Source organism: Pantherophis guttatus, chromosome 2 (assembly GCF_059756535.1).
Source record: "Pantherophis guttatus breed Tessera chromosome 2, ASM5975653v1, whole genome shotgun sequence".
NCBI classification, from domain to species: domain Eukaryota; kingdom Metazoa; phylum Chordata; class Lepidosauria; order Squamata; family Colubridae; genus Pantherophis; species Pantherophis guttatus.
In genome coordinates this window covers 13,093,837-13,118,523 of record NC_142064.1, presented here as the reverse complement: position 1 = coordinate 13,118,523, position 24,687 = coordinate 13,093,837, and the positions used below count along the sequence as shown (strand labels likewise).

Genomic DNA, 24,687 nt, shown 5'->3' with positions numbered 1-24,687 from the left:
TTAATAATCTGCCATCAAAACCCCAATCAACAACTAAGAGGATAATTAGAGGATAATTAGAACTGCAGAAAAAAACAATTGCTACCAACCTGCCTTCCACTGAGGACCTGTATACTGCACAAGAGTCAAAAAGAGGGCTGTGAAAATATTTAGACCCTCACATCCTGGACATAAACTGTTTCAACTCTTACCCTCTAAATGATGCTATAGAGCACTGCACACCAGAACAACTAGACACCAGGACAGTTAAACTATTTACTAAATCTGCACTACTATTAATCTTCTCATCGTTCTTATCACCATCTCCGTCCACTTATGACTGTATGACTGTAATGTTGTTGCTTGTACCCTTACGATTTATATTGACTGTTTCCTAATATGATTTGATTGCTTATTTGTACCTTATGACTATCATTAAGTATTGTACCTTATGATTTTTGATGAATGTATCTTTTATGTACACTGAGAGCATATGCACCAAGAAAATTTCCTTGTGTGTCCAATCACACTTGGCCAATAAAAAATTCTATTCTATTCTATTCTATTCTATTCTATTCTATTCTATTCTATTCTATTCTATTCTATTCTATTCTATTCTATTCTATTCTATTCTAATTAAACCACACACAATTATGCACCACACTAATACTATGCATGGAATAGCCTAAAGCACATTCTGATGAAAGAAAAGTTCCCCGAGGATGGGCTCCAGCACGAATCCGAAAGCTCAGATTAAACCTGTGGTCCTGGTGACCAGACCCATCCATAACTGCTCTGTAGTACCAGAGATACTGTACAGATCTCGGCATCCCATGTCTGTCCAGCGCCTAGTGAGCTGCCCAGAGTCTTTGGGAGTCAGGTGGAATGAAGGAAGGAAGGAAGGGTTATTTCAGTCAATTTATCGTTACGGTGACCATATTTTCTTGAAAAAAAGGACAAACTGGAAAGAGGCAAATATGAAAGAGATTCGTAAGGATAAAATATTTTCATTCTTTGTTTATAACTGCTGTAGAAAGGATTCAAGAGCGAAACCAAGAAAAAAACTTCATAAAAAAGGAAGGAAGGAAGGAAGATGTTAAGATTATACTGTAAACAGGAAAGTCAGCATTAGCTCAGAGGTGGGTTTCAGCAGGTTCTGACCAGTTCTGGAGAACCGGTAGCGGAAATTTTGAGCAGTTCGGAGAACTGGTAGTAAAAATTCTGACTGGCCCCGCCCCCATCTATTCTCTGCCTCCCAAATCCCAGCTGATCAGGAGGAAATGGGGATTTTGCAGTAACCTTCCCCCGGAGTGGAGAAGGAATGGAGATTTTACAGTATCCTTCCCCTGCCACGCCCACCAAGCCATGCCATGCCCACCAAGCCACACCCACAAAACCGGTAGTAGAAATTTTTGAAACCCACCGAGCTGAACCTCAATCACTGAATCCCTTCTACAAAGCAGATCTGAAAAATAACAGCATCTGGCATGTAACTTTTTCCCCTTAGAATCAGTAGAGGCAGCAGAAATGTACAAACATCCAATTAATTTAAATAGGGAGAAAGGTTATCCCGTCATCTTCATGGTTAACAATTGGCCATGGACATCCAGTTGCTTTACACAATCCGTTCTTAAGGATGTGACCTCTGTTGTCAAGTTGTTTCAGACCTGCTCTGTGAACACTAGCCACAAAATGTCATTGTGTCCTGTGGCGTTCCCTCAAAGCAATTTCACCATGTTCGTTCTGCTGCCAATAGAATTGAATCCACGAAGTCACCAGGAGTCAAGCTTGTCTTGAAGATTTTACTTAATCCATGCAGGTAGAAACTATCACCAGCGATGGATATTTGGGCAAATGATGAGCCAGAACAATCCTGTTCCTGGTTTTGTGGCAGAACAAAGGACATAAGCTCATCTATTGTGGTGTGCTAGTAATACAGATAGCTAAAAAAAGTAGACATGGGGCATTTAAAAAAAAACTGATTCCTAACATATATTGGGATCTGGTGTACATATCCAGGGATACTATTTCCATTTATCATAGTGTGCAGCAGTCAACATGTATTTCAGTGATTCTAGGTTTTCAGCGTAATTAGAATACATAGAACAGAACAGGAATAGAATAGGCATAGGTGGAATATTGAATCAATAGGATAGAATAGTGAATAGAATAGAATAGAATCAATAATTGAATCAAATAGAATAGAACAGAACAGAAATAGAATAGGAATAGAATATTGAATCAATAGGATAGAATAGAGTCAATAGAATAGAATCAATAATCAAATAAAATAAATAGACTCAAATAGAATAAATAGAACATAACAGAATTTTTTATTGGCCAAATGTCAGGATTCCAAGTAACACCACCAACGAAAGAAAACTCTAAGGCTTAAGTTTTCTCAAAGTTACATTTTATTAAAGATGTCATATTGGCCCATCTGGGAAAACCCGAATCTGAAAGTTTCCAGATTTTCCCCACCCAAAGGAAAGTCCAAGTCCCTGCCCAACACCCACATGTCCATCACATGGTCCAATCAAATCACCGTCCCAACTGGAGATGCCTCCCAATTCCAGCCTTCCAGGTGCAGGGCAAGATGGCCTTGACTCCTTGAGAAAGGAATGTTATTATGACTATATATCAGCCTAGCTCCACACAATTCCCCCTCCCAGTTTCCCACAGTAGGAAATGTGGCAGGCCTGAAGATCCAATGAAAAAGATGGCTTGACCAAGTGTGATTGGACACACAAGTAATTTGTCTCCGATGCATAAACTCTCAGTGTACATGCAAAGCAATAGAGTAATAATAATCATAATAATGATACCAATAAGAGAAGGTAGTAGAAAAAGAGTAAAAGGATAATTCGGCCCTACTACATGGGTAAATATCCATACAGATAAGACAGTGCTGTGAGAATTAGTGTCAGACTTCGATGCTATCTCAAAATAAATGAATTTCCAAACTGCCAATCTTTAAGGAAATCTTTTCTTTAATTGAGCACAGCCACCGGATCATGACTCGATGCAGACAAGACTGACCTTTTGCCCCCCAATCCCTCCCTTTCCGATCCCCAAATCTCTGCTTCTCATTGGCTATCTTCCAAGTCATTCTTCAGACTTCTTGTCTCGTCATTTCCCAGGAATGTCCCCCCTCCTCATTTCCACGACAACCCGACTTCAAAGGGATTTAGCAGGCAAAAGTTCAGAGCTTATCTCTCTCTCCTCTGCTCTCTATGCCAGTGTTGAAGCGCTGACAATTAGGTGTTGAGCAGTGATGGCACGAGGGGGAAAAACTGTCTCTGTGTCTAGTTGTTTTGGCATGCAATGCCCTTTAGCCGTGTCCTGAGAGGTTTGAAAAACCTTACAAGCTCTTACAACCCTCCAAAGGAATCCTTTATGCTGAAAATCTATTTCGGGAGGAAATCTTCACCAATGATTTTTTTTTCATGAACAGACACCATGATTCCATACTCTCATTCATACCAATACAAGCCAGCAGTTCTTTTGCACATTTATTCCTTCTCTGATTTATTAGCAACACACAACTTCAATAGTTCTAGTTCCAAAGACTTTGAGCGAATCACATTTTAAACACTTCATCTATTACGCTTCTCGTGTTGCCAAATTAAAATGTCTTAAACTCACCAAGTAGAAAATTAAAGTGGAATGAGGAGATGGCAGGAAAAGCTGTGATATTGGTTCCACTGCCTTCAACACAGCAAAAAGCTAAAAAAAACTTTGTCCCACAACAAACATTTTACTAATGCCAACCCATTTTTTCTAATAATGGCAAGAAAGAAGCAAAACAAAGAAGCAGCATTGTCAGGAGGAAAAAAAAACAAAAGTCCACAGTGGTGACCAATAATTTTTAGCAGATGGCATAGCGGACGAGTCGGGATCCTCGGATTTCTCGCACTCGGTGGCAATGTCGCAAGATCGTCAGGATACTGTGAAAACGTTTGTCAGCCTTCAGCTGGGTGAATTCTTCAATATCAGCCTCCACAATAAAATATTCACCTGGGGAGACACAAGGTTTCATTTGGGAGTCAAATGCAGTCTGAAAGCCTCTGGAGCAGTGGTGGGTTGCCCCCGATTCGGACCGGTTGGTAAGAACCGGTAGTAAAACTGGTGGGAGGCCCCGTCCACCACCCCGGATGTCGTCATCAGTGATCTGCGCATGTGCAGAAGCTTCTGCGCATGCGAGCGAAGCGAGCGCGATCCCGTTGCAAACCGGTAGTAAAGGTAAGTAGAATCCACCCCTGATCTGGAGGTCATGTATTGGCCACAAGTATCTACCAATTGCATTAGGAGCTGTGGTGGCACGGTGGTTAGAATGCAGTATTGCAGGCTAACTCTGCCCACAGCCAGCAGTTCAACCCTGACTGGCTCAAGGTTGACTCGGCCTTCCATCCTTCTGAGGTCGAAAAAATGAGGACCCAGATTGTTGGGGGCAATAGGGTGACTCTGTAAACCACTTAGGAGGGGACTGTAAAGCACTATGAAGCGGTATATAAGTCTAAGTGCTATTGTTATGCTTTCTTTGGCCAAGATTCTAAAGAATCTTGGCTGCTGCAGCTTGTTAAGGGGCTAAAAATCGTTGGTGATCCCAGGCTCTTCTGCACCATGATGTGATACAAAGAAGAGCCCTTAGTCAGTTTCAGAAAATAGTACCATATATAGATTTTCCTTTAGTTGTAACACAGAAACACAATAATTTTCATCTTGTTGTAAGAATGATGGCACATCATTCTTACAACTAATCAATTGTTCTTTGGTCACACAGTGAAGTTTCCCAAGCTTAAAAGAACTCTTTCACAGCAGATACAGGACTGACCCAAAAAAATGGTGCCTTCTTCCTAGGGTGACAAGCTAAGGAGTAAATTATTGTCCTTAGCTGCCTCTTTATCCTTTTCAGCCAGGACTTATTTCCAATTAAGCAAAAACACAGTGGAAGATCTAATCAATGGAAGGCTGCATCTTGATCTTCTAAGACAAGAGGACAGTGAAGGAAAAGGCCTCTACTGAAGATGCAAAAGCATGCTAGAATACCACACTGCCTAATAGCAAGCTAGACCAATGATGGCGAACGCGGAAATATCGCGCACCTGCACCCTTGTCAGGGCCGCACTCTGGAAAAGCCGAACTTCTGGGTTCTAGCGCACATGCGGGCCTGATGATCAACCGGTTGGTGCGCAGACTGGTTTTCGGCACTGCCATGTGCGCGAAGGGATCACAGTCCGGAAAAGCTGAACTTCCGGTTCTGGCACGCATGTACACCCGACAATCAGCTGGCCGGCGTGCATGTGCACACCGGTTTACAGTACTGTCGTGCGCACGAAGGACAGCTGATTGTTGCACTCACATGCCCGTCAGAAACCCAGAAGAAAAACAGGCAAGGCTGAGCGTGCCGGGCGACATGGCTTCGTGTGTCACTTTGGGCACGCATGCCATAGATTCGCCATCATGGAGCTAGACCATTGGTCCAACTAGCTACTATGAGCTACCTAAAAATCTCCTGGTTGTTAGAGAATATGGTACCTTCCTCTCTATTTTCCTTTGACAAGCTTTATTTTTTCATAATGGGAGATGTTAGAAACTCAACTTCTTTGTACAAAGCATATGTTGCCATCTATGAATTTTCATCCTAAAGGAATTGTGGCTTGAGATAACCCTCAAGCCTTGGGTTGCACATTTCACATTTCTTGGGAAACTCCATCAATTCTTTCAGCAAGGAAAAACACCCCAAAGGTTCAATGTAAAAGGACCCAGTTCGATCCTGACATCTTCATGCAAATCTGAGGAAAATTCCTTCTCTGAAATCCTCTGACCAAATCAATGCAGATTGATAAGAGAGCTAGTAAGACCAGAGTTCTTACTCTGGGGCTGGTTCACACATTGTGCTAAGTCACAGTGTTGTTTAAATGTTGTGAACTTAGCCAGTTTGTTGCATACACAGCAATTAAACAAGCTGTCCCATGGTGCCATAGGCAGTTTCCCACAACCCAGTTTGTGTCTGCTTTAGACCATTTTAAGGATTGAAATATTGAAATAAGGATCACCTTTTACAGGGAGTCCTTGACTTAGGCCAGGGGTCAACAACCTGCGGCTCCGGAATCGCAGGCGGTTCTTTGGGCCCTCTGCTGTGGCTCCCTGTCAGGTGATCCCACCACTGGCTGGCCCCGCCCCTCGCCCTCCCCTCCCAGTCACTCCTCACCTGGCCTGAGAAGGTAAGGGCGATGGTGGGGGATGGAGAAGCGGCCAGGGCAGAGATAGAGAGATAGAGAGAGAGAGGGGAAGGAGGGGAGAGTGATATGTGGATTTTGTGGTTCCCGGTGTTTTTTTAACAACTGGTTCTCTGCCCTAATGACCGGCTGGATAGGCGTGGCTGAGGGAGGGGTTTCATGTGACTGGTGGAAGTGAGTGACACCGAGTTGGCCACACCCACCCAGGTTTTGTAGCTTCCGGTGTTTTCTTCTGTGGGAAATGGGTCCAAATGGCTCTTTGAGTATTTAAGGTTACAGACCCGACTTAGGACCACAATTGAGCCCAACATTTCTGTTGCTAATGAGACAGACGTGAAAGTGTGTTTTGCCAGTTGCCAAGCACCTGGATTTTGATCACATGACCGTGGGGATGCTGCAGCGGTCATAAGTGTGAAAAATGATTATAAGCCACTTTCTCCAGTGTCGTCGTAACTTCAATCCCTAAATGAACTGTTGTAACTAGGACTACCTGTATTGGCAATTCCTGGAACTAGATGTCATATTTTATTTTCACTAGAGGAAATTAGCATCAAGATTAGCATCTTTTTAATTTACAGCTTTCCAGGTCGTGCGGGATGGGTACAGGAAATCCTCGAGTTACAACCGTTCATTTAGCATTTGTTCAAAGTTACGACGGCATTGAAAAAAGTTACTTATGACTGGTGCTTGCACTTACAACAGTTGCAGCCCTCCCAGTCACACAATCAAAATTCCAGTGATTGGCAACTGGCATGTACAGGAAGTCCTCCACTTACAACAGTTCATTTAATGACCGTTCAAAGTTACAACGGCCCTGAAAAAAGTGACGTATGACCGGTTTTTTTTCACATTTGTGACCTTTGCAACATCCCTAAGATCATGTGATCAAAACTCAGATGCTCAGCAAATTGGTTCATACTTATGACCCTTGCTGTGTCCCGAGGTCAAATTTTGCGACTTTCCGACATGCAGTTAATGGGGAAGCCAGAGTCACTTAGCAATCGAGTTACCAACGTATCAACTGCAGTGATTCACTTAACGACTGTGGCAAGAAAGGTTCTAAAATGGGGCAAAAAACCCCCACACCCTCACTTAACAAATGTCTCACTTTTTTGCATTGGCATCCTTCTGCCTCAAGAGACTATGGTATCGTGCTCTGGAAAGAGGTCCTAAAACAGCATCTGGTGTGACTAAAAAGGCCAATTCGAGAGTGGCAATCCCTTCCACACTGAGGGCAGATACATTCTATCCCCTGCCCAGCCCCCAGATTTTGCTGGTTCCGGGACTGCCTCTTTGCCTCAGCCTGCCGAACAAGTGTCTCTTCGAATTGGAGAAGGCCATGCTGCGTCTTTAGCCTTCAAGCTGAACGATCGGAGGTCAAGGTTTTCCAGTTGTTAATTTTTTTTAAAAAAAATTGATTTATATGCCGCCCTTCTCCGGAGACTCAGGGCGGCTTACAGTGTATTAAGCAATAGCCTTTATACTTTTGTATATTTTATACAAAGTCAGCTTATTGCCCCCACAAACTGGGTCCTCAATTTACCTTCCTTAGAAAGGATGGAAGGCTGAGTCAACCTTGAGCCTGGCAAGATTCGAACTTACTTTAATTGCAGACAGCTGGTGTTAAATTACAGTGCCTTGTCTGCAGAGCTATCCATTCCCAGGGCCTTAGGTCCCTCTTGCAGATATCCTTATATTGCAGCTGTGGTCTCCTTCTGAGGCACTTTCCCTGCACTAATTCTCCATATAGGAAATCTTTCGGAATCCGACCATCAGCCATTCAAATGTCTCACTTAACAATAGACATTTTGAGATCAGTTGTGGTCGTAAGTCGGGGACTACCTATATTTAAAATTGCAGCATCCCAGGGTGACGTGATCTCCATTTGCAACCTTCCCAACTGGATTCCAATAAGCAGAGTCAATAAGACGGCCTTATTCATTGCGTAATTCACTCAGCAACTGCAGTGATTCATTTAATAACTCTGGCCAAAAAAAAAAAAAAAAAAAGTCATAAAATCAAGCACAACCCACTTATTAACCACTTTGCTTTGCGATGGAAATTCTGGCGCCAGCTGTGGTCATAAGTCAAGGACTCCCTGTACTTGTTTATGGAAGGCTCCTACAGTACGTACCCTCTTCCCATAGCATTTAGAGCAGAGGCCCCCCAAACTTTTAGGCACCAGGGACCGGTTGCATGGAGAGAAGTTTTTTTATGGATCGGAGGGCGCGTGGTTTCACGTGCTTCCTGCATCCCGCGGATGGGGCTTCGCTTGTTTGCGTGGCCCAGTTGCTGGCATGCCACAGACCAGAGGTTGGGGACCTCTGATTTAGAGACGTGCACTTCACTTAACAACTTACCTTTTGTGTCTTTGGTTTCTTGTTCCTGGAATCGGAAGTAGAGGTTCCTGGTTGGGTTCCCCATGGTTTTAAGAGGCTGGCGCATGATGCTGTATTTGCTAGCAACAGCTTTGTTGATCTCTGCAACGACCGCGTTCACGTGGCTGCAGGTCAGACGGCCTTTCATGTACCTTCAGGGGAGAAGAAAAAAAACTTAAATGTTAAGTAAGACTGAAAGCGTGTTTTCCAAAGCACGGATGTAATATGAGAATGACATACACAGTCCGTGGAGATTCTCAGTCATCCAGGTCATGGTTGTCCCAAAGGTGTTTCTTTAAGAGGCAACTGGACTTTGTTTTTTTTTTTTTCTTTGAAGATGTTTCACTTCTCAACTAAGAAGCTTCTTCGGCTCTGACTGGATGGTGAGAAATGTTTTATACCGGGGGCCCCAACCTTTTGGACCTCAGGGACCACGAAGTTCATAATTTTAAATCCTGCGGACCATTAATACGAATCCAGAGTGCCGCTTGCTGAAGCGCCTGGACTCCCAGTGATGGGATGGGGTCCTTCAGGCACTCTCCCTCCTCTCTCTCCCCCACTCTCTCTCTCTCATTCTGATTTTCTCATTCTGATTCTCTCTCATAATCTCTCAGATTCTCTCTCTGTCTCTTTCTCTCTCTCTTTCAGGGTGGATTTGATTTAAATCGAGTCAATTTAAATAATGATTTAAATCACTAGTAAAAAGACTTGATTTAAATCAACTCGATTTAAATCATAATTTTTAAAGAGTAACTGTCATCTCTGCTACTCCTTTGATCCGCTGTTGACTCACCGATAGTCCCAGTGTTGCAGAATATACAGCCTCATGCTACATAACTAAGCTCCATTTCATGCTGAATCAACTAAATTATTTATGTATCTTAAATAGAAAACTATCTTACGATAGATTTTTACCCCAAAAGTTTTGTATTAAAATAAATTCAATAAAAATTAAAAAAAATCTGATTTAAATAAAAAAATCCGATTTAAATTTAAAAAAATCCGATTTTTTTAAAAAAAATCATTGATTTTTATCCACCCTGCTCTCTTTCATTCTGTCTCTTTCTCTCTCTTTCATTCTCTCTCTGATTCTCTTTCTCTCTCATATCTCATGGGCCAGCCAGTGTCTTGGGTCTGACAGGAAGTCAAGCGTCTCCCCGAGAGATCGAGGTGCACGGAGCACCAACAAGGGCCGGAAGAAATGCTTCGCTCCCGCTCTGGAATATGGAGCGAATCTCCATCCCCCGCCCTTCCCTTGCCAGGCGAGGAGTGACTGGGAAGCAAGGGCGGGGACAGCCACTGGTGGGTTCAGCCGACAGGAAGCTACAGCAGGGGGAAGAAACAGCTTGGGGTTCCCGCCACCTGTTGCTTCAGCCTGCCTACACCGCCACCCCCACTTGCACCATGACCTCATTCCAGCTGGCGAGGGCTGCGCTGCAAAGTTGCAAGTTGCACGAACCTCCCTTTATGGTGGAGATTTACAGCCCCACCATGAGCTGCCTGGCTAGTCCCATATTCCAGAGCTCTAGTCACAGGACTTGCTCATCCTGGAGCAGCTCTTCCACCCAGGTGCGCCGCTGACCACCAAAATTTTCTCACGGACCACTAGTGGTCCGCGGACCATTGGTTAGTGACCACAGTTTTATACTCCTTGAATACTCCTAGTCATTTGCATTCTTTTAGAGAATTGTTGAGGCCACTTGGAGGATTGTCTGTGTCCTTAGGGACACAGTGCGAGAGTATGAACGAATGGGGCGAGAGTATGCACGGATTTCCAGGAAAATTGCAGACTGCAGGAAACATTTGCGCTTCAACTACTCGGGTGACCTTGAGGACACAATAAACCTCCAAGTGGCCTCAACAACTCTGTAAAAGAATGCAAATGACCAGCTGTCTGCAAGGAATATTTCATTCCAGTCAGAGCTGAAGAAGCTTCTTGGATGAGAAGCGAAACATCTTCAAAGAAAAACGAGAAAGTCTAGCTTTCTGGAAAAGCACCTTTGGGACATACACAATATTTGAAAAGGATAAGAGTAGGAAACCTGAGATGTTACTCCAATTCATTTCCAGAACTAACCGCGGTAGCATCCCTATAGTCATGCGATTTGGACACTTGGAAACTGGCCCGTATTTATGACGGTTGCAGTGTCCTGGGGTCATGTGATCACTTTTTGCAACCTTCTGGCAAGCAAAGTCAATGGGGAAGCCAGATTCACTTAACAACCGTGTTACTGACTTAACAACTGCAGTGTTTCACTTAACAACTGTGGCAAGAAAGGTTATAAAATTACTACGCGTAATGTTACCATTCTGGCTGGTGGGGGGAGGGTGCTCAAAATGTCCACCTCCCAAAAGGAAGTTGGATCAATCAATCAGCATGCAGGATGCACATCTCCACACAACACGTAGTTTAGATTTGGGAGGTCTGTGCATCAGCCTGTTGTGGCCCGTACGTGGCCTGTGCAGCTAGTAGCTGATTCAGACAGCGAGGAGGCTGGTGTGGTGCTGTGCCAGCAGCCTGTGCAGCTGGCACTTGAGTCAGACAATGAGGAGGCTGGAGAAGACGTGGTGCCAGAGGCGGGGATTCAGCCAGGGCCTTCAGAACCTCCAGAAGCTCCCTTAAGTGAAGAGGACAAAGAGGAGGAGCCTCTTCTCGATGCACGGGCACGCAGAGCTGCCAAAAGGCAGGAGTGGCTCCTCAGGAGGAGGTCTCCTTGAGAGTAAGGCTTGGGGCTATTTGGCCACTCCCTTAGCCTATTTAAGGAGGAACGCCCACTGAAGCAATTTGCAGGGAACAACTTAGTTCACCTACCTTCGTGTCTTGTCTTGTTTATCTTATCAGCTTCCTGCAAATTGCTTCTGGGCATTCTGCCAACCATAGTAAGTTTTCAATTATTCTTTGAATTCTTGGCGGCTGTTAATGCAATTAATTAACAGCCGTTGTTGTAAAAGACTGCTATATTCAGTAAATTAAGGTTTGAACGGACTTTGTGTGTGCTGCGTTCTTTGAGATCCTTAGCTGGGGCAGAACACAGCCAGTCTGCAACCATCTTCAACCTACGCTTCCCCCTCAACTCTTTTGCAGCATAGATATGTGTCGGTGTCTATGTCAGGGTGTCAAACTCAATTTCATTGAGGGCAGTGGTGGGTTGCTACCGGTTTGCCCCAGATCTGGCGAACTGGTAGCGGTGGAAGACTGCCCACCTGCTTGGGAGTCTCTGTGCAGAAGCGCTGTGTGCGCCCATGAGCGATGGGATTTGAATCCCATTACTGATTGAGGGCCACATCAGAGTTGTGTTTGACCTCGGGGTGGGCGTGGCCAGCGCAATGTCACTTATGTCAGCATCTGTGGTGGCCTGAACGCTCTGCCAGCGAAAACAGGTTCCTGAGCTCCGTTTTCGGCTGTGATGGCCTCCTGCAACCCTCTGCCAGCGAAAACACAGCGTGCGGCCCTCCCGAGCTCTGTTCTTGGTGGCAGAGGCACTGTGGGCCGGTCTTTCGCTGTTTCCAGGTTGGCCCTGTGGGGCAGAACTAAGCACCCTGCGGGCCAGATCTGGCCCACACGCCTTGAGTTTGATACCCCTGGTCTACATGAAGGTCTGGACAAGCCTAAATCAAGCTTCGTACTATCTCTGAACATCTCAGTGAGCCCAGAATAGGGCCTTGTGAGACGCCAATCAAGCCATTAAGGATCACTCATCGAATCTGGCTTTTGAGTCATGGCTGAGTCACGCACTGTATTATCTTTTGGCCCACACGACATTTTGAGGCACATTTGAGAAGAGTGTTATTGATTTGGCTGATTTCTGAGCTTATTGTCATCCCCCCCAAAAATTGACCAAGGATCCAATTACTTGGCTGAATCATTGAGCAACAACACACAACTTAATCACATGCAGCTAAATATATCCGCTACTCTGTGGGTGTTTATATTTTAAAGAAGCAACAAAATGAAGAGCCTTGGTGGCGCAGCAGACTAAAGTGCTGTTAAGTAACACCAGCTGCCTGCAATTACTGCAAGTTCAAATCTCACCAGGCTCAAGGTTGACTCAGCCTTCCATCCTTTCGAGGTAGGTAAAATAAGGACCCGGTTTGTGGGGGCAATAAACTGACTTTGTATAAAAAAAGAACACCGATTAGGGGGGGGCCAAAAGCCCTACTGAGCAGGTATATACAAAAGTATGAAGGCTATTGCTTAACGCATTGTAAGCCGCCCTGAGTCTCCGGAGAAGGGCGGCATATAAATCGAACCAATAAATAAATAAATAAAATATATCACTTGGGCTCGAGATCATCCATTGGGACTAGAAAAATGATGGCACTTTTGTTTTCATTATGTAGCAACTGCACATTAACCATAGACTTTTCCTCATTTTTACATTTATGGATATAGAGGAAAAGAAAATCAGAAAGAATGGCGCGTTATGCAATCCCAAAGCCACTTCATTTCATTTGGAAGTCCACATGTTATACCTCAACAGCCATAATTCCCTAACCACTATTAATTTATCAGACTTTCCCCCCACCTTTATTACAGGTAGTAATCAAGTTATAAGAACATTCGTTTAGTGACTCTTCATAATTACGTCACTGAAAAAAGTACTGTATTTTTCGGAGTATAAGATGCTCCGAGTATAAGATGCACCTATCTTTTTTGGTGAGGAAAACAAGAAAAAGAAATCTGCCTCTGCCACCCAGCAATTTTGCCTCTTTGCAGCAAACAGCAAATTGCCTGCTTTACTTTCATTTTCATCATAGCTTGATTAGCACAAAAAAAAAAAATAAAAAAAAAATGCTCCCAGCAATTTACCTCCTTGCAGCAAGCAGCACAGGCCGGCGCAAAACAGCTGAGAGTCGGGAGGCCGATCCAATCAACTTGTGCTAATTAGGCTGTGCTGAAGTTGAAACGAGCTGTTTCTTCTTGCTGCAAGGAGGTAAACTGCTGGGAGGCAGAGGCCAAAGGGTGGGAGGGGCGACATTCAGTGTATAAGACACACCTAAATTTTCACCCCCTTTTAGGGGGGAAAAGGTACATCTTATACTCTGAAAAATACGGTAACTTATGAACATTGCAGAATCCCCATGGTCACGTGATCAATGTATTTATGACAGTTGCACTGTCCCGGGGTCATGTGATCAACTTTTGCGACTTTCTGACAAAGTCAATGGGGAAGCCAGTTTCACTTAACAACCATGTTACTAATTTAACTGCAGTGATTCACTTAAGAACTGTGGCAAGAAAGATTGTAAGATGAGGCAAAACTCACTTAACAACACTCAGGCTTAGCAATGGAAATGTTGGACTCAATTACGGTTGTAAGTCAATCTGGAATTTATAAATAACTTAAGGCAGTGAACATAGAAGAATACCTTCTTCTTCCTCTTTTTTTCCACAACAACCCTGTGAGGTGGGTTGGGCTGAGAGAGATTGACTGGCCCAAAATCATCCAGATGGCTTTCATATCTAAGGCGGGACTAGAACTCACAGCCTCCTGGTGATTGGCCGAAAGCCACCCAGATGGCTTTCATGCCTAAGGCGGGACTAGAACTCACAGTCTCCTGGTGATTGGCCCAAAGATTCCTTTCAGGCCTATGGTCATATACTGGCTGGTCATTATGATGGTTCAGATCCAGCACAATAATAACAAGACCAGATTAAATTTCCTGTTTGCAGTTTACTCACGAGGGAACACTATCAAACTCCTTGTCCGTTATGAAGGGTGCTTCTCTGATGCACTTGGAGTTTTTGGCTGACTTCTTTGCACATTTATTCTCCTCAGCTTTGCATGGTTCCTTCTCCTTTAGAGTTACGCCCATCGAACTGCAATGCATAACAAAGAGAGTCCATCAAAAGCTGACCATGCCAGTAACTATAAATACACTTAAATCCATCAACTTTGGTACTAGCTGCAAGGAAGACAATACAATTTTCTTTGATTTCGCTGCATTTTCATGGCAGAGCCAGGAATTTTTGCAAAAGGCCAAGAAAAAGAAAATGCTCCAGTGCCATTTGTCCAAGAAATATTAATCGACAAAGGAATCGGTTTATTTGATAAGTTCGCAAATGATATAAAACCTTAGTTTTGAGAGCTAAGCCTCATCTCTGCGGAAAATCTACTAGCAAAGAACAACACATACAGGTAGCCCTCAACTCACGAGCACAATTGAGCCAACATTTTTATTGCTAAGTGAGACATGTTGTTAAGCAAGTCACTGCACTTGTTAAATTACTGAACTGAGTAACAGATTTGATTAGATATCTTCTAAAGCAGGGGTGTCAAACTCAAGGCCCAGGGGCCAGATCTGGCCCGCTGGGTGTTTAGATCTGCCCTGCAGGACCACCTTGGACATAGCAAAAAACAGACCTGCTGTGCCTCTACTAGAGAAAACGGAGCTCGTGAGGACTGTGTGCGGCACTCCCGAACTCCGTTTTCACTGGCAGAGGGTTGCAGGAGGCCATCCCAGCTGAAAGTGGAGCTTGCAAGGGCCGCTTGTGGCCACCCCGAGCTCCGTTTTCGCTGGCAGAGGGTTGCAGGAGGCCGTCACAGCCAAAAATGGAGCTTGCAAGGGCCGCGTGTGGCCACCCCGAGCTCTGTTTTTGCTGGCAGAGGGTTACAGGAGGCCGTCACAGCCAAACATGGAGCTTGGGAGCCCGTTTTCATTGGCAGAGCACACGGGCCGCCACAGGTGCTCCCCCAACACAAGTGACATCATGCTGGCCACACTCACCCAGGCCGTGCCCCCCCCCCAGAGGTCAAACACAACCCTGATGCGGCCCTCAATGAAATCGAGTTTGACACCCCTGTTCTAAAGCCTCTTCCACCTATATTTTTTCTAAGTGTTTTTCTGGTGAGACCGGTTTATCAGGCAATCTGGTCTAATTTAATTTAATTAATTCAATTTATATGTCGCCCCTCTCCAAAGACTCAGGGCGGCTCACAATATATTTTAAAAAATCATTATAAAAACATTTTAAATTAAAAACATTAAAAACATTAAACATTTGGGGTCTACCCAAATATGGGATGGAGCATACTGGTTCCACTTTCTACATATCTTTTCTAAGTATTCATGGTCCAGCATTTGGGAGCCGTTTTGGCCTAGTGGTTAAGGCATCAGGCTAGAAAGCAAGAGACCTTGAGTTCAAGTCCCGTCTTAGCCATGACAGCCATTTGGGTGACATTGGGCTGGTCACATGTCTCAGCCCAACACACCTCACAAGGTTTATTTATTTATAAAATTTATTGGCCACCCTGTCTTACCACAGAGTAACTGGGTTGTTGTGAGAAAAAATAGGAGGAGGAAGATGTGTTGGATATATTTGCTACTCTGAGTTATTTGTAAAAATAATAAAAGCGGGTTACAAATAAATAAATAAATAAATAAATAAATAAAATGTGGCCTCAAATTGCAACCAAGCAGATGCATTGAGGAAGCTTGCAGCAGAAACAGGAAGGCAGTAACGCTTGTGTGCTCGTTTAAGACATCCTGCCTGTCATTCAGGAATTACTGTCGCATTGATACTTCATATAATTGTTCAGTCCGATTGTAAAACATGCAAAACATTGGCTATTTCTTCATAGTACATATACCATATTGTTTGGACTATAAGACGCACCGGAGTATAAGATGCACCAAGATTTCGAAGAGGAAAACAAGAAAAAAAAAAAAAAAAAGCTTTTGGCCTCTGCGTGTCCAGTTTTGCCCTCCCCGGCCCCCAGGAGCACTCTGCAGACCTCTCAAACCCTCTGTGCGTCCCATTTTTGCGAAAAAATGGGCCTGATTTTGGGAGGCCAAAAATGGCTGTATTCGGTGTATAAGACACACGAACATTTCCACCCTCTTTTAGAAAAAGTGTGTCTTATACTATGAAAAGTACCGTATCTCTTTTGCACCTTGGTAACCAAAGTGATTGACAGGAAACAGACCTGCCTTGTGTGGCTCGCGGAAGGTAGATCGGCACGTTTTCTTCAAGATGCTGGGCTTCGAGGTAGTCCCTCTCCATCGACTCTTGCAGATCCTGTAATCAGAAATATCAATGCACAAGACTGGATTATTAGATACTGATGGCCATTTGGAATATGGAGAAAGTCAAGTAGACCAGCCGGCTTCTCATTTGTGAGATGCCATCTCAGAAATGATTAAGCTAAATCTACTTCGGAGGTCTCATACAGTAAGCATGTATAGAAAGAAATATAGAACACTCTAGGAAAAATGAAAGCAAAATGATAGCTTAAGGCCGTGATGGTGAAACTTTTCCGGACTGAGTGCCCAAACCACGGATGCATGCCCAAACCCCCAAAATTTTATTTATTTATTTTATTTTATTTCTATATCGCCCTTCTCCTGCGGGACTCAGGGCAGTGTACAGCCGAGATAAAACATAGCATATAAAATTTAAAAACAGTTTAAAAAACAATTAAATAATTTTGGCCCAAAATTTGAAACAACCCAATTAAAACCAAATTCAATTAAAACTGAGAGGATGGGATCAAGCCAGCCCAGCTAGATGGAATAAGTGTGTTTTCAGGGCCCGACGAAAAGTCCAGAGGTCTGATATCGTGCGTATCTCAGGGGTCAGGTCATTCCAGAGGGCAGGTGCTGCCACAGAGAAGGCTCTCCCCCTGGGGGTCGCCAGCTGGCACTGTCTGGCCGACGGCATCCTGAGGAGGCCCTCTCTGTGCGAGCGAACCGGTCGGTGGGAGGCTATTGGCGGCAGAAGGCGGTCTCGCGAATACCCCGGCCCTAAGCCATGGAGTGTTTTAAAGGTGGTCACCAACACCTTGAAGCGCACCCGGAAGACCATAGGAAGCCAGTGCAGCTCGCGCAGGAGAGGTGTCATATGTGAGCGTCCCGTCGCTCCCATAATCCCCCGCGCGTACGCATTCTGGACTAACTGCAGCCTCCGGGTGCACCCCAAGGGGAGCCCCATGTAGAGAGCATTGCAGTAGTAATGTAATGTAATGTAATGTAATGTACGCACGCGCCTACATGGCAGAGACCCAACAACCAGCTGGCTGGCGGGAGTGTGCTTGCATTCACAGCGAGCTGAACTGGGGCGACGGCTCGCGCACCCACTGTGGCTTGCGTGCCATAGGTTCCCCATCACGGGCATAGGGCATAGAAAAAAATCCAGGAGCCTCCTGAAATTTTTGTTTTCAAAATATTATAAACGATGACTATTTTCACATCAAAATACCATGATAGGATTCTTATGATGCCTGATGAAATTACTTCAAATATACTAGTGATACAAATTCCAACCTATCCTGTATTAATCCATGAACCTGGATGCTTCTGTTGATTTCTAGCTAATGTGCAAATCTTATTTTAGTTCACTCTGAGTTAAGCTAAAATAAATTGCACACTTGGTTTACTTTTTGCATATTTACTAGATTTATTTCCCATCTTTCAGGAACTCAAGGTAGCTTATGCAGGGAACTTCATTCCGTTGCCACAAGAAATAGCTTTTGGTAGTTGTGCTACATACAACAAACAATTCCCCAAACACACGTTTCTGCAGCTAAGAGTGAAATAGAGGTAGTCCTCGAGTTACGATCAGAATTGAGGCCAAAATTTATGTTGCTAAGTGAAACACTTGTTAAGTGAATTTTGCTCCACTTCACCACTTTTTCTTGCTACTGTTGTTAAGTGAATCACTGCATTTGTTAAGTTAGTAACACGGTTGTCAAGTGAATCTGGCTTCCCCATTGACTTTCCTTTCTCTGAAAGTTGCAAATGGTGATCACATGACCCCAGGACACTGCAACCGTCAGAAATACGAGTCAGTTGCCAAGCATCTGATCGCGTGACCATGGGGATACTACAATGGTCGCATGAAAAACGGTCATAAATCAGTATTTTCAGTGTCATTGTAACTTCGAACGGTCACTAAATGAACTGTTGTAAGTCAAGGACTACCTGTCGTTAGAATTAATTCATAACTCTTGGTCCTCTGCTGAAGAAGACACTATAGCAGGGGTGGGCAAATGTGGCCCTTTTACAACCTGTGGACTTCAACTCCCAGAATTCCTGAGACAACCAAGCTGGCTCAGAAATTCTGGGAGTTGAAGTCCACAGGTCATAAAGGGGCCATATTTGCTCACCCCCGCACTATAGCAACTTTCTAGAATAATGTAAATACAGTGGTTCTCAACTGGCGGTCCACAGAGCCCTGGGGGTTGTGATTTATTATTTATTTATTTTATTTTATTAGATTTATATACCGCCCTACTCCCGAAGGACTCAGGGCGGTGAACAGCCAAAAAGATAAAACACACAGATTATAAAATTTAAAACAGTATAAAAACGTATTAAACAATTTGGCCCGAGACGAATTAAAACATCCCCATATTTAAAAACAGATTTAAAATTACTCATATACCATTTAAAAGGGAAAGTTAGGCCAGTCCAGCCTGTTGGAATAAAAAGGTCTTGAGGGCGCGGCGGAAGGTGCGTAAATCCAGGATCCTCCGTATCTCCGTGGGGAGCTCATTCCAGAGAACAGGTGCCCCCACAGAGAAGGCTCTCCCCCTGGGGGCCGCCAGCTGACACTGTTTGGCCGACAGCACCCTGAGGAGCCCCTCTCTATGGGAGCGTACTGGCCGGTGAGAGGCTACTGGTGGCAGCAGGCGGTCCTGTAAGTATCCAGGTCCTAAGCCATGGAGTGCTCTAAAGGTGGTACCAAAACCTTGAAGCGCACCCGGAAGACCACCGGGAGCCAGTGCTGCTCGCGCAGGAGGTGTTACATGGGAACGCCACGTCGCTCCCATAACCACCCGCGCGGCTGCACTCTGCACCAGTTGGAGCCTCCAGGTGCTCCTCAAGGGGAGCCCCATGTAGAGAGCATTGCAGTAGTCCAGGCGGGAAGTGACAAGGGTATGAGTGACCATGCGTAAGGAATCCTGATCCAGAAAGGGACGCAACTGGCGAATCAGGCGAACCTGACGAAAAGTTCTCCCGGCCACAGCCGTCAGATGCTCTTCTAAACACATGATGTCGTCAAAGGGGGTCCACAAAGGCTTGAAGAAATGTTATGATTTAAATCTTGAGTCTTGGGAGTATGTGGCCATGGTTCGTGGCCAAAAAGGTATTTAAAGTGGTCCGTGGTGAAGAAAAGGTTGAGAACCATTGCTGGGAGGCTGTAGGCAAGTGGGACAATATTGCCTCAGATGCTTAACATCTGTAGAGGCCACCTTCATCTCAGTAGATACATTTTATTGAGGTTCTGAGCAGGGGTGAAATGCTCCCGGTTCAGACCGGCTCGGGCGAGTAGGTAGCGATGGTGGCGGGCAGTTTGGAGAACCGGTAGCAAAAATCCCTGCCCCCGCCCCCCATGCCCAGCTGAGCCGTGCGATCATCAGAGCCTTTTTTTCCTTTTAAATGGCTCTGCCTGCTAATCAGTAGCAAAAATCCCTCCCCCTCCCCCCCTCAGCTTGCTTACCTTAGCTGCTGGTCGCAACACCTTGCTGTAATCCCTGCAATCCATTGCATCAGCAAGCAACTGAATTTCCCTGCCTGCAATCAAGCAGGCAGGGAGTTGTGGACTTCAACTCCCAGAATTCCTCAACCAGCAAAGCAAAGCTGGCTGAGGAATACTGGGAGTTGAAGTCTACAAGTCTTAAAGTTGCCAAGGTGGGAGACCCCTGTTCAATTGGGTAAGTTTTTTTCCCCTTTGGGAGCTTTAAAAAAATAGTTAATTGGGTTTTTTTTTTAGTTGCTCTTTTTTTAGACCTAGCCATTTAAAGTTTAGGAAGTTTTAAATTTAGCTGCTTTTATATAAAAATAAAAATAAATTAAAATAAAATAATATTTGTGCAGCTTTCTGAGATTTAGTGTGTTTCTGTAGTGTTTCACTCTAACTACACAATCACACAAAATCTCACAAAGCTGTATGTGGAATTTTGTGTGTGTAAAGTGTAAAAGTTGGTTTTTTGGGCTTTTTGTGGCTGTGTGAGGTTCCTGCTTGTTGTAGGGGCCATTTTGGGTCTAGCGCAGCTGCTTTTACATTGTGGGTGAGCCAGTTGTGTTGTGTTTTGTAGGTTAAAAAAGGGCAAAGAAGTGACATTGACGTGGCCACGCCCACCTTACCACCAAGCCACACCCTCCCAGTCACCTTACCACCAAGCCCCGCCCACTAATTAAGCCATGGCCACAGAACCAGTAGCAAAAAAAATTAGATTTCACCCCTGGTTCTGAGGCACCAAATATCATTAGTACCTTGAGTTGTTTCTGCAGTCTCTTCTGATGGTGATATTCCTCTTCCAATTTATTAAGGAGGTTATTTAAGAGAAACATTTCATGGACTACCTTACTGAGCACTGTCTTCAAAGATGGATCCTGGTCTACAAATAAACAAGATCAGTCAAAACATGGAAAAACTGGAATGGAATATAGAACAGAACAGAACAAACAGTTGCAAAGGACCCTGGAGGTCTTCTAGTTCCATGATGGCAAACCTATGGCACGCGTGCAACAGCTGGCACGTAGAGCCATCTCTGCAGGCACAAGAGCAGCCGGCCAGGTCAGCTCCTCCACGCATCCTGCTGGCCAGCTGATTTTCAGGATGTGCGGGAGGCGGGACCAGTGGTGGGTTGCTCCTGGTTCTCAAGAACCGGTAGTAAAAATTTGTAGTAGTTCAAGAACCGGTAATAACATTGGCTGGCCTCACTCCTGAACCGGTCCCCAGCCCGGTCGCCGCTCGCTTACCCTGCCCACCTCATTAGAGGCTTTTTTAAAAAAAACTTTTAAAAGTATATTTTCTACAACCTCTTCAGTGGAAGAGGTTGTAGGGGGGAAAAAAATGCCTTTAAAAGCCTCTGGTGATCCCAGCTGAGTTGCCTGATGGTCAGAGGCTTTTAAAAGCATTTTTTTAAGGTTGTAGAAAAAATGCTTTCAAAAGTTAAAAAAAAAAAAAAGTTGGCCACGCCCACCGTCATATTAAACCCCCCACAAGCCACACCCATAGAACCGGTAGTAAAAAAATTTAGAACCCACCCCTGGGTGGGGTGCATGCATGTGGGGGTGGGGGGGAAGCCCTCCCCAGCTCATTTTTGGGCCCAGGAGTCTGCAGGGAGGCCTGCTAGGCCAAAAATGGGGGACAGGGTTGCGCCCGCGGGGGGGGGGGGGGGGAACGATGTGCGCATGCACGGGGGAGTAGGGGGGTTGTGTGCGCATTGCATTATGGGTGCCGGCACACGATGAGAAAACGTTTAGCCATCACTATTCTAGCCAAATCCCCTGCTCAGGCAGGAAACCCACCAATACCATTTCAGACAAATGGTTGTCCAATCTCTTCTTAAAAACAGTGCTGGAGCATTCACAACCTGATTAATTGTCAGGAAATTTTTTCTTAGTTCTAGGTTGCCTCTCTCCTCAGCTAAGTAAAGTAAATGTAGGCCTAATCCAACACAATCTAACACAAGCCAATTCCTCATCATGTTAGCACTGAGAATTGTTTTCTGAAGTCTTCTCCTTTGTATTCTGAAATCTTTCATTCTTTCTATAACTGGTTGGCTAGCCTCCAAGATGATGTCAGACTTTTGCTAATACTTCTACAGGTTTTGATACCTGTCATTCAAGAAGAGCTTTATAGAATTAGCCAAAACATGACCCAGCAACTGAGAGCCAGTTTGGTCTTGTGGTTAAGACATCAGGCTGGAAAGCAGGAGACCCTGAATTCAAGTCCCGTCTTAGTCATGAAAGCCATCTGGGTGACTTTGGGCTAGTCACATGTCTCAGCCCAACACACCTCACAAGTTTTATTTATTTATAAAATTTATTACCACTCTTACCACAAAATAACTGGGTTGTTGTTATGGGGAAAATAGGAGGAAGGTGTGTTTGGATAGGTTTGCTGCCCTGAGTTATTTGTAAAAATAATAAAGGTGGGATACAAATAAATAAAATGTGGCATCAAATAGTGACTAAGCAAATACATTGAGGAAGGCAGTAACACTTTTGTGATTGTTTAAGATATTCTTCCTGTGATTCAGGAATTATTGTAGCATTAATTCTCCATATAATTGTTCAGTCTGATTGTAAAACTATCTCAGTTGGCAGACACAACCTTGGACAGCAGTAAATTGCATAGTTAATGCCTTGTACAAAGGGAATTAAATAATCTGCAAGTATAATATTTATCAGAGTGGCATTTTCCATGCATACGTTCCCAACAGACTCCCAGATCAATTTACAAAACACTATTGCAAACACCAGTTCTGCCCTAAACAAAATGAAATGTTCTTACCTATTTTTCTCAACTGAAGTGACTTTTTGATATTTGAGATCTTGGAGTTGAGATGAAAGCATAAGTCATTTAAGTTTGAAGAAATTGTATCCCAATTTCTTGCTTTAAGGAAAAAGAAGGGAAAATAGACTAATGATGTTTTACACATTTTCACTTTGTAAGAAAAACAAGTATTTTTACCTATCTGCAATAGATACAAAAATATTTAATATCATAGGTAGAGGGAATACAAAGGCAGAAATGGTTTTAAAAGTATTATAAATATATATAAAAATTAGAATGAAAATAAAAGTATTATAATGGCAGTTTTTGCACAACATTTTCATGCTTTTCTAAGGATACAAATGCTTTTACAAATCTGCCTACAAATGGATAGCAGAAATATTTAATATCATAAGACCAATTCCAAAATAAAAATGAAAGCATTCTTTAGTTGAGAATGAAGAACAATTGATCTCTTTACTAACAACACATAGAGTAGCTGTATTTTATTACAACTATTATTAAATAGTTTCCCAAAAGAATCGTGGCCAGTTCCAAAAATGCTAAAAGGGAAGTAGGGTTTGTATGCACACACACATATATATCAATAGAAGGCAATTAATTCATTATTATAAAAATAATGTGCTATAATAGCAATAGAAAAACATAATGTAATAATTTTATAATAATGCAAAATATAACAATCACTACATATTAAATATTTATTTATTTCAGTTAATGTTATATTAAACTTTATTATAATTTTGGAATTTTAAGCCTCCCAGAGTCACTGATTGAGATGGGCGGCTGGAGTAATAGAATAAATATATAAATAAATATTAATATTATTTTAAACTGTGTTCGAAAGAAAGACATAAAGGGCATCGTGATCTCACCGTCAGCATCACCGGGAGAATCAATTGCCGCCTTGTCCTCTTCCATAGCCACGATCACCATTTAATAAAACAAAATCAAAAACTTCCATCCAGCGGCGACTCGCTCGCATTCAAATGACCCGCCCAAGCGGTTGGGAATCTCCAATCGCGCGAGAACTGGGTCATCTCGCCGCGGAGGCGTGCCTGCTCATTCCCAACCTCGGAGGGAGTGGCGAGTTTAGCCAAAGACGAGAAATATAGAGCGGCACACGGTTTAGCCACCCATTTACGAACAGTGAGAAGTTTAGCCATAGACGAGAAATATAGAACGGCACACAAGTGTTGGGAGATAGAAATTGTAGAGTCGCGCAGCATCGACATACGGTGGTGGTGGTGGTGGTGGGGATGGATTGTACCACTGGAGAGAAAAGGATTAAGAATTAAGTCCTTAGTTTGAACTAAAGGGGTTTGCATCTGAATTGACAGGCACAGGGGAACTTTATCAATAGGGTAGACTTTAAAAGTTTTGCTCGGATGGAGTTTTTCCTCCTGCACTTTCAGACAACCAGCGATAAAGACTGTCGAGCTGTAAAGATTTAAGATGAATGGATTTCAACTCCCAGAATTCCCCAGTCAGCAGAATTCTGGGAGTTGAAGTCCATCCATCTTAAAAACAGTAACAGAGGTTGAAGGGACCCTGGAGGTCTTCTAGTCTAACCCCCAAATGCTGAGATTGAGAAACACTGATCTGGACGGTAGCAAAGAAACAGGTAATTCCTGTCCTCACATGGTCGTCCACATTGCTGCGGCCCAGATGTCCTAGGACAGGGGTGGGCAATTGTGGCTCTCTTACAACCTGTGGACTGCAACTCCCAGAATTCCTGAGACAGCCAAGCTTTCACCTAGGACAGGTGGGCAATTGTGGCTCTTGGCTGTCTCTGGAATTCTGGGAGTTGCAGTCCACAGGTTGTAAGAGAGCCACA

The 24,687-nt window shown here is 44.0% G+C and overlaps 1 protein-coding gene across 2 annotated transcripts; it reads right to left on the bottom strand.

Moving 5' to 3' along the window:
- Positions 1–2,293: 2,293 nt before the first annotated feature.
- On the bottom strand, positions 2,294–23,935 carry SKA1 (spindle and kinetochore associated complex subunit 1). 2 transcript variants are annotated; one of them, XM_034401763.3, is made up of 7 exons: positions 23,726–23,935; positions 22,848–22,949; positions 20,819–20,943; positions 16,528–16,619; positions 14,283–14,420; positions 8,582–8,751; positions 2,294–3,996 (listed from the first exon to the last, which is right to left on the bottom strand). In XM_034401763.3, exons 1-7 carry the CDS (start codon positions 23,784–23,786, stop codon positions 3,848–3,850), a joined length of 837 nt encoding a protein of 278 aa, XP_034257654.2. In that variant the 5' UTR covers positions 23,787–23,935; the 3' UTR covers positions 2,294–3,847. The 2 variants fall into 2 exon arrangements, with proteins under 2 accessions (XP_034257654.2, XP_087741680.1); XM_087885554.1 differs by lacking the exon at positions 14,283–14,420.
- Between the last annotated feature and the right edge of the window lie 752 nt (positions 23,936–24,687).

Excerpts from the sequence above, each read along its gene's own strand:
- SKA1 (XM_034401763.3), bottom strand. The coding sequence starts at position 23,786 with ATGGTGATCGTGGCTATGGAAGAGGACAAGGCGGCAATTGATTCTCCC. Across the intron at positions 8,752-14,282 it reads GAGTTTGATAGTGTTCCCTC|GTACATGAAAGGCCGTCTGA; the intron begins GTGAGTAAACTG and ends TCTCCCCTGAAG. Across the intron at positions 3,997-8,581 it reads AGAAACCAAAGACACAAAAG|GTGAATATTTTATTGTGGAG; the intron begins GTAAGTTGTTAA and ends GTGTCTCCCCAG.